The sequence below is a fragment of the Olea europaea genome, unplaced genomic scaffold (genome assembly GCF_002742605.1).
Source record: "Olea europaea var. sylvestris unplaced genomic scaffold, O_europaea_v1 scaffold227, whole genome shotgun sequence".
NCBI lineage: Eukaryota > Viridiplantae > Streptophyta > Magnoliopsida > Lamiales > Oleaceae > Olea > Olea europaea.
In genome coordinates this window covers 431,096-441,190 of record NW_019240764.1, presented here as the reverse complement: position 1 = coordinate 441,190, position 10,095 = coordinate 431,096, and the positions used below count along the sequence as shown (strand labels likewise).

At 30.7% G+C, this 10,095-nt stretch overlaps 1 protein-coding gene across 2 annotated transcripts; it reads left to right on the top strand.

The window, feature by feature from the left end:
- Nucleotides 1-967: 967 nt before the first annotated feature.
- LOC111381242 (probable xyloglucan endotransglucosylase/hydrolase protein 30) lies at nt 968-8,534 on the top strand. Of its 2 annotated transcripts, XM_023004997.1 has the most exons (5): nt 968-1,041; nt 3,674-3,835; nt 4,133-4,233; nt 4,458-4,666; nt 7,857-8,534. In XM_023004997.1, the coding sequence occupies exons 1-5, from the start codon at nt 1,014-1,016 to the stop codon at nt 8,392-8,394; spliced, it is 1,038 nt and encodes a 345-aa protein (XP_022860765.1). In that variant the 5' UTR covers nt 968-1,013; the 3' UTR covers nt 8,395-8,534. The 2 variants fall into 2 exon arrangements, with proteins under 2 accessions (XP_022860765.1, XP_022860764.1); XM_023004996.1 differs by lacking the exon at nt 968-1,041 and having other exon boundaries at nt 3,481-3,835.
- The last annotated feature ends 1,561 nt before the right edge of the window (nt 8,535-10,095 follow it).

Sequence of the window (10,095 nt, the reverse complement as noted above, 5' to 3'; positions counted from 1 at the left end):
CATAATCTCATGTAATTATCAATTAAAATCCATGATCTCTACCATAATAATCCATTTTTACCACAATAATATCCCACATTTTACTTTCTTGAAACTAATATCCCACTCTCTAATATGTCTATGTTCTCACTCGTAATTCTAATAATTAATATAAAATTATATACGTTTTAATATTAAAATGTATGACACTCGAGATAGCTTGTCTAAAAATTGAAGTATGATCCCATGATTCCCCCAAATTCTCTATTATATTTAACCACACATTGTATCACTTCATCCCTTCTCTATTTTCTCAGCTCCTCTCTTTGGCATTCTGCTTCTTACCATTCTTCAAAATTCTTCATTTGGTAGTCTTGCAAATATAACCTATTTCCAAATTTTTATATCAATTCAATAGATGAATAACTCGTATCTATTAAATCACAATTCCAATATATGATCTACTGTTAATATTTATCATTAAATACAACAAAAAATTGTGTTGTGGCTTCTTGATTAAATGGTGCAGTCTTTGTCTCGTAGATGTAATTTTTGTTTCAACCTTTTTGTAATGGGATGTTTATAACTTCGAATAAATAATTCTCCATCTCCTAATCTCCTTGCAATTTTGGAGGTAAAATTGGTACGTCTCCCTTCTCTGATAATAATTTATATTATCAATAGATAAGGTAGGGATTAATGCCAAACCTCACCAAAAAAAAAATAATAATAATAATAAATAAATAAATAAAAATAAAAAGAAGAAAGAAATGTTTGTAAAATCAAAGTTTGGTCTGATCCTCAAACGTTTTAACTTTTTTGCTTCAATGTTTGAACTCATTTATCAAATTAATTTAAACCACGAGCAATTCATTCCATCATCCAAAGTGGGTTAGACCCAACATCATCTCTCTCTTCTCTCTCTAAATGATGCATGTCCTTCAATTTCGTTTGCATTGATTACGAAAGAAAGAAATACAAGACTGTGTAAGAGAGAGAAAAACAATAACCAAGCCAAATTAAAGGGAAAAAAAATGGAATATGCAATTCATTCAAGAACCCTCTTGTCGAAAACCTCACCAAAAAATAAATTACAAATTCCAAATAAAATAATAGAAAATCTTCACTGAAATAAGTGTTTTTGAATGGATTACAGCTAAGAAAAACATTGATGATTTTAAAGAATCCGAAAGAAAGCTATAATTATGAGATTTCTATAATTTCACAATGCCAACAATTCTCCCAATTCGGGAAAAGTGTCATTTTTCACCGTATTGAATTGGGAATATTGTTTTGTGGACATGCATGCAATTTCCAATATGGGAAGAGACGTGAGTAAGAAGCAGCTCAAAAGGAAAAGCTTCATAATACACATTTTTCTAAATGTGTACAAGGTATTGACTTTTTGCATCCACTAAACAATAATCCCAATCGAATATGGAGAAAATGATCTAAACATTGCAAATATTGGGAAAACATTGGCTGGCAATTTTGAAAACCTATAATTACCTTGACTCTGCGTTGTACTTTGATATACATGCGAGCTCAACTAAAAGGTGGTTTGAGCCCCATGTTTTACAAAAATAATTTCCCTAACAGTGATTTTTTTAAATAATGTGTGGTTAAAAAGTAGGAATTTTTTTTTGGATTTATGTATAAAATTATTTTATTGAAAGAATGTATAGTTAAAAATGAGTTTGGGGAATAGTAAATTTTTAATGAATAGGACTCAATAGGAGCTAAATGTTTTTCTAATTTAAAGTTCTACTTAGAGTTTAATTACAACTTTTTTGTTGTGGACAATATATTTATGTTTACAAGACCAATCCTGAAAATTTTGAGACCTAGACAACTCATTATTATGAGACCTAAAGACGTAAAAATAAATTAAAAATAAATAAAAATTACAAGTGTAAAAGTATTTAAAGAAATCATATATTTACATTTTAAACAAAGACTTGATACAATTCAAAAGAAAAAGTAGGAAATTCAAGTTATTTTCGATAAACAAAACTATGGACATTATGGACCCATGAAAATATTATTTGGATAAATCAAATTCAAGTTATAACTCATTAAAGTAAACTATTGGATGTGTAATATTGCTTCCCAAATTAAATCATATTACCATAATAATATTGGACTCATTTGATAGCTTGTAATTAATCATGTATATTAAACTTGAGAAAAATTTATTTTGGATAAGATCGAACTAAGTTAGAATCAACCAAAAAATTTATTGTTAAATAAAATTTTCATTAATCCATCTTTAAGAATTTATACTACTTTAATTGGACTTTTACCATGATTTTCATTTGGAGGCCCCCAGAAAATGTGAGGCCACTAAGCCATTGCCTAATTGGCTTTGGCTTAGGGCGTGCCTTGTATGTTTGGTTTAGTTAAAATTCAAATTTTGAGTAAATTTTGATAAAATTCGTGAGATCTGTGGTTGAAAAGTTAATAAATATTATGGGTCTAATGTAGATTCGCTAAAATTGAATTTAAAAAAAAAATTGAATTTAAAAGAATAAGGGCCAAATAAGGCTTAAGTTTGTGCAGAGGGTGTGAAGTCGTAATATATGAAAATTGGTAAAAGACTGATATTTATGAGTGCTCGAGGTCTTATATTAAATTTCATAAAATTATCAATTAAAATCCATGATCTCTACCATAATAATCCATTTTTACCACAATAATATCCCACATTTTACTTTCTTGAAACTAATATCCCACTCTCTAATATGTCTATGTTCTCACTCGTAATTCTAATAATTAATATAAAATTATATACGTTTTAATATTAAAATGTATGACACTCGAGATAACTTGTCTAAAAATTGAAGTATGATCCCATGATTCCCCCAAATTCTCTATTATATGCAACCACACATTGTATCACTTCATCCCTTCTCTATTTTCTCAGCTCCTCCCTTTGGCATTCTGCTTCTTACCATTCTTCAAAATTCTTCATTTGGTAGTCTTGCAAATATAACCTATTTCCAAATTTTTAAATCAATTCAATAGATGAATATATCGTAGCTATTAAATCACAATTCCAATATGTGATCTAGTGTTAATATTTATCATTAAATACAACAAAAAATTGTGTTGTGGCTTCTTGATTAAATGGTGCAGTCTTTGTCTCGTAGATGTAATTTTTGTTTCAACCTTTTTGTAATGGGATGTTTATAACTTCGAATAAATAATTCTCCATCTCCTAATCTCCTTGCAATTTTGGAGGTAAAATTGGTACGTCTCCCTTCTCTGATAATAATTTATATTATCAATAGATAAGGTAGGGATTAATGCCAAACCTCACCAAAAAAAAAATAATAATAATAAAAAATAATAATAATAATAATAAATAAATAAATAAATAAAAATAAAAAGAAGAAAGAAATGTTTGTAAAATCAAAGTTTGGTCTGATCCTCAAACGTTTTAACTTTTTTGCTTCAATGTTTGAACTCATTTATCAAATTAATTTAAACCACGAGCAATTCATTCCATCATCCAAAGTGGGTTAGACCCAACATCATCTCTCTCTTCTCTCTCTAAATGATGCATGTCCTTCAATTTCGTTTGCATAGATTACGAAAGAAAGAAATACAAGACTGTGTAAGAGAGAGAAAAACAATAACCAAGCCAAATTAAAGGGGGGAAAAATGGAATATGCAATTCATTCAAGAACCCTCTTCTTCTTCTTCCTCCTCTTCCTTTTCTTGTTATGCATAACCACAGCTTTTAACCTAACCACCCTCAGATTCGATGAAGCCTATTCCCCTCTCTTCAGTGATTTCAACATTCAACGATCACCCGACGAAAAGACCGTTCGTCTCCTCCTCAACCGTTTTTCCGGTAACCGTTTCATCGGGAAGCTTAAGCAGTTAGACACGAGCCACGTCCACACACCCCAATTAAGTCATATGTATTTATGCATGTGTGTAGATGTTGGAAAACTATTTGTGGGTTTGAAAAATTCTGTTGGAAAAGCATGGGAAATTTAGGGTGGAATTTGTATAAACGTGTTTTTCTGTTATTTTCTATTTTTATTGTGTATAAGAATGTGTATATAAGATTTACAAAAAAAAAAATATGTATGTATATATATTTTGGCTACTGAATTTATGAAAAATTCCATAATATCTTGTTCAGGTTCTGGGATTATATCATCCGATTATTACAACTATGGTTTCTTCAGTGCAAGCATCAAATTACCAGCAGAAAGTACCGCTGGCATTGTCGTTGCATTTTATGTAAGTACAATATATACATATATATAACGGATTTTAAATTTTAATATATGTTTTCTTGTCTTTTTAAATTCTTTATGATTATGTATCAATTTGTTTGCATGTGGAAAATAAAGCAAATTAGGTTTCTCCCCATTTTATCTCTACATTAAACCTGGTTAAAAAGCAAAGAAAAAGATAAAATGTTTGTCTAGATGGTTAATGATTGATTCAAAGTTTTGGCTTAGACTTCAAATGTAGACACATTTGAAAGGAACCACGATGAATTAGACATCGAGTTTATGGGGAACGTAAAGGGGAAACCTTGGAGGTTCCAAACAAACATGTATGGCAATGGAAGCACATCTCGTGGAAGAGAGGAGAGGTATCGATTATGGTTTGATCCAAGCAAGGATTCTCATCGCTACAGCATTCTTTGGACCCCTAAGAACACCATGTAAGTTGCTCATCTTAAAATCACATATGCTTAATTTGCCTTGTGATTTAATTTCCACCTTTTTTATCCCTGAAATCTTGGTATATTATACCTTAACCTAAGCTTACTATACTTAGCTCCACATTACATGTGATATATAAGTCTACTCAATGATCATGGTCCGTTTGACATGATATTTATTTTTGCTTTTTCTTTCTATAAAAGAGCTTTTGGAAGAACCTATTTTAATTTTTGTTTGGAAACTAATTTTCAAAAAGCTTTCTATTTCGAAAGTTCTTTTAAAGAAAGTTACATTGGACCAACTTCCTCTGAAACTCTTCAACTATCAGCGACACTTTCATAAAATTAGTCAAATGAATTTAAAAGCAACTTTTGGATCTCAAAGCCTCATTTTGATTTTTCGAAAGTCATGTCAAATAGGCACTAACTTGATCCTTATTGATCATGAAACTTCATATAGGCAGTTACTTTTAAATTTGGGTTAACGTAATAGTTCATTAAAAAAAGGGTGGACTTCAACGATGAATTTTCTCGTCACTAAAACCAAAAGGAAATTCCACATAAGGGCAAGCAATGAAAAATGTTACATTAATACGCGATTCCTTGATAGCTAAAGGGTGTCTGCCTTGTGGGTGATGAAAACGATAAGCTTTCGCTGAACTAACTATAAAGTTTTCAAATTTATGAAGGGCTAGTTTTCGAGTCTCTGCAAAAGTTTGGTTGCCCTTTTGTTGCATAGCTAATTCTAGCATTTTAATCAGGGACGGAGTCGGACATTTGACATTGTGGGGTCAAAATTAAAATACAATTTTTTTAGAACAACGTATCATAATTTGTTATTTTGAATGCTCGCTTCAACTACATTTTGCTCTGCACTCGAAAATAAGGGTTTTTATTTAAAATGTTTCTCCACGAATGTTACAAAATCAAATTCAATATTAACAAAATAAGCACGGTATCTAGATGAGGTATGTCTATGTTCTCACTCGTAATTCTAATAATTAATATAAAATTATATACGTTTTAATATTAAAATGTATGACACTCGAGATAACTTGTCTAAAAATTGAAGTATGATCCCATGATTCCCCCAAATTCTCTATTATATGCAACCACACATTGTATCACTTCATCCCTTCTCTATTTTCTCAGCTCCTCCCTTTGGCATTCTGCTTCTTACCATTCTTCAAAATTCTTCATTTGGTAGTCTTGCAAATATAACCTATTTCCAAATTTTTAAATCAATTCAATAGATGAATATATCGTAGCTATTAAATCACAATTCCAATATGTGATCTAGTTGAATAAATAGTAAGAAGAAACAAGATGACATCAACCATTTTTTTTTTTTTTTTAATACTAGCAGAGATCAAAATCATACTTTCCAAATTCACACAATTTTATAGTTGTCTTCTTAATATCTTATTTATAGTTGCAACAATTAGATCCAAACCCCATAATTTAACCGGATAAGGATAATTGCATGATTCTCCAAAAGACATCTATATTGATAATTTCTATAATATGGCAGTGCCGACTTATTTAGATGTTTATATTTTTTCCTGTAGACTAGATAATAACTAATAAGCGATACGAAATTGGGGATTGTAGTTGAAAATATTTCTCAAATCTCAATTTCAATTATTCAAATGAATTTTAGAATAAAAATATGTAAAATCAAACAACTAGAGGGTCGATTTGTTACCTAAACGGAAGAAAGATCACAAAGTTAGCACAAGAAAGAAAATCCCAAAACGTGAAGGAGTGGAGAGAATGAACTTGGACCTTCTCTGATAATAATTTATATTATCAATAGATAAGGTAGGGATTAATGCCAAACCTCACCAAAAAAAAAATAATAATAATAAAAAATAATAATAATAATAATAAATAAATAAATAAATAAAAATAAAAAGAAGAAAGAAATGTTTGTAAAATCAAAGTTTGGTCTGACCCTCAAACGTTTTACCTTTTTTGCTTCAATGTTTGAACTCATTTATCAAATTAATTTAAACCACGAGCAATTCATTCCATCATCCAAAGTGGGTTAGACCCAACATCATCTCTCTCTTCTCTCTCTAAATGATGCATGTCCTTCAATTTCGTTTGCATAGATTACGAAAGAAAGAAATACAAGACTGTGTAAGAGAGAGAAAAACAATAACCAAGCCAAATTAAAGGGGGGAAAAATGGAATATGCAATTCATTCAAGAACCCTCTTCTTCTTTATTCTTTTATGTATTCATTAAAAGGTGCAGAATAAATAAGCCACTTCATTTTGTCAGCTAGTCGACTATTTAAAGCTTCTAAGGGACAAATTTTTCTGTCTCGCTTGAATCTTTGCCATATTCAAGAATACAAAAATAAGTGGATTCCCATCACCCCGGAAGATAGTAACTCTTTAACAACACTGAATCCAATGGTCGATTGAGCATTAGACACGTCGAATCACTCATTTGAGCATGTCGGGCTCTGCAAAGTCTTAGAATTTCATTTTAAATGTTGACTCCTTTAAGAGTTGTATAAGCCCTTTTTACATGGTTTATTTATGTCATATCTAACTGACAAGGGATTTACTCTTAAAACAAAGAAGTAAAACATTTTCTTTATATTTTTTTTGTGCCTATTTGCCTCCCACTAAAAAAAAAATTATTATTTTTTTCTCAAATTCATTTTCAATCATACATTTTATAAGATTTACAATTTTTATCAGCTACATATTTCATCAATTTTTATAATAATCTACTATATCAAATAGTGCTTCACGTGGCCTAGAATAAGGTGATTTGTTTGGTCCGACTTGAAAAGTTCGCAATGCGACATATATGGTGAAATCAAAATAATGAGAACTTTTTGGGGGTGTGGACCTTTTTTATTTTTCTTGCGCACACAAATATATATGAAGTATGTTAGAGTTTCATTGTATCATTCAGAGTAGCTGCTAAACATATATCTCTTGTACTCATTCTGAAATAGTAGATTTCTCTTCCTCTCCCCATCTAGATTTCCAAGTAAACTTGTGTGTTTTTGTTATTATTTTTTATTGCTTATTCTCATTTTTACATGACAAATGCCTAGTACGTAACCCTAGAAATATGGTTTTTCTACCTCTTCTATTATTTGTTTCATTGTTTCCGTCTCAATTATATTCCTTTTATGATCCTCACAACAAATACATAATATATTTCAGATTTTACGTGGACGAAATCCCGATAAGGGAAATAGTTCGCAACGCAGCTATGGCTGGGGATTATCCATCAAAGCCAATGTCACTATACGCCACCATATGGGATGCTTCAACTTGGGCCACAAATGGTGGCAAAGAGAAAGTAGACTACAAATATGAGCCTTTTGTGTCTGAATTCACAAACCTCGCACTTGAAGGTTGCATTGTCGATCCCAACGAGCAAATTTCATCAACTAACTGCACTGATAGAATTGCAAGTTTACTTGCTAAAGAATACTCTACCATTACGCTGGAGGGTCGAAAATCAATGAAATGGTTTCGCGAAAAGTACATGTATTACTCGAGTTGTTATGACAATATACGCTATCCAGTTCCACCGCCAGAATGTGTGATGGTGCCTTCAGAAAGGGAGATGTTTCTAAATAGTGGAAGGCTTAGGGAAAAGATGAAATTTGGTGGCAGCCACAGGCGGCACCGCCGCCAGCAGAGATCCCAGCGGCCGAGAAAAGTGGAAGTGACGGGCCAAGTAGCTGCTATGTAAAGTGGCCAAGAAAGTTACGTTTGTGCAATATATGTATATACTATATATGATATATTACATATAGTGTGTGAGATGTGCTATGCTAAAATTGATCCTATACTTTTCTTGTGGTTAAGAGATTTATGCTTTTTTTTCCCCCCCTACTTCTAGTTATTTTTTATTGTAGTAATTTTGTTTCTAAGCGATGATACATTTCGTAAGCGGATAGCACATGATTATATATTATAATACTATAAGAAAGTACAATGATGGTTGCTAACAAACAACCAGTTCAAATGTTCACGATCAAGAAGTATCGGATTCTCTTTTAGATATACTCTGAAAGGAGAAGGCTTGAATACCAACATTATAGTGCTCAAAATCGTTGAAGGTTTTATTTCATACATACACAAAATAAATAGGTTAATAATAGACCAAGAAAGGGTAATAAAATTACCGATAGACTCTCAATATCATTATGTTTCACTTGAAACTTTTGTTTTTTTTCTTAAGTTTTTAATAGGTTCGCTCATGTTCTAGGCATAGAGAACTCACACCAATCTACCGAGAACTTGGTGATTAAATTCTAAGTTGTTTTTGAAATAATTATTTCTTCGATAGACATTTAATGTTATTTTTATATGTTTGTAGGTTTTGCTTTAGTTTCAATAATTTGGGATATGCCTCACGGGACATAATTTTATGTGAAGTAAATAGGAAACAATATTATATTGTGTGAGGTGCTATTTTATTGGATTAGTTTCTTTTTATTGTTATAAACTAAACAATTTTCTTTTTCTATTGAGAAATTTACAAAATGCATCATGTCTAAGGGGTACACTTTAACTGTCAAATTTTGTAAATTCTCCCCAAAAAGAAATAAAAATGGAGCTAATAATCAAGATGGCCCTCCTAAAGATAAAGAAATGAAAGTCTTCAAGAGATAATAAAACATAATATTCAAATAATCTAAAAGAGGTTTGGATACATAAAATTTGTGAAATAAAAAGATCTCAATAAATTTATGTTACTAAAGGGAATAAGGGAGCCGAAAAGAAATATTTGTCAACAATTTTTTGAAGTCCTCTATATTTTTTGTGCGCTTTTATTTAGAAAGGTATCATTGGCATCTACACTGAAGAAATAAATACATGAGTAAGAGCTTGTGAATATAAAGATCTACAATGATCGACATCAAGGGAAGTAGTACTCTTTTTTCCTTCAATCAGGTTTTGTTCTATTGAATTTTCTTGATAAGGTTTTAATGAGACGATATTTGTATTTAATACTCAAAAATAATTGTACTATTTTCGTTCATTTGATATTTTCATCTTACTGAATTTTTATCAAATAATATTTGTTAACAAGACATATATTGTGTAATTAGTCATTCAAGTCAGAGTGCTATAAATTAATTATTATTTATGAATGACCATTGTACCCAATGCAGCCCTATTGGGTTCAAATGGAATTTATTGTCTGATGCTGTTTTCTACTGGAGCAGCTATTTGGATCAACGATACTACTTGTTCATATACTCTATTGCCGATATACATCATAAGTGCAGTTTCTACACTTATTCGGGATCGTAAATGATGATATTTTATTATTCATGATTAAACAATTAAACAACCACCACATCACAAAAGTCAAGCAAATATCTGATCATTATATCAACTAACGAAAGCCCATTAACTATCTCATTAGTTTAAGCATCACACA

What these genes read in the sequence shown, in the direction of transcription:
- LOC111381242 (XM_023004996.1), top strand. Translation starts at nt 3,643, where the DNA reads ATGGAATATGCAATTCATTCAAGAACCCTCTTCTTCTTCTTCCTCCTC. An exon ending in CCTCCTCAACCGTTTTTCCG is followed by an intron (nt 3,836 to 4,132) that starts GTAACCGTTTCA and finishes TATCTTGTTCAG; the next exon opens with GTTCTGGGATTATATCATCC. An exon ending in GCATTGTCGTTGCATTTTAT is followed by an intron (nt 4,234 to 4,457) that starts GTAAGTACAATA and finishes GTTTTGGCTTAG; the next exon opens with ACTTCAAATGTAGACACATT.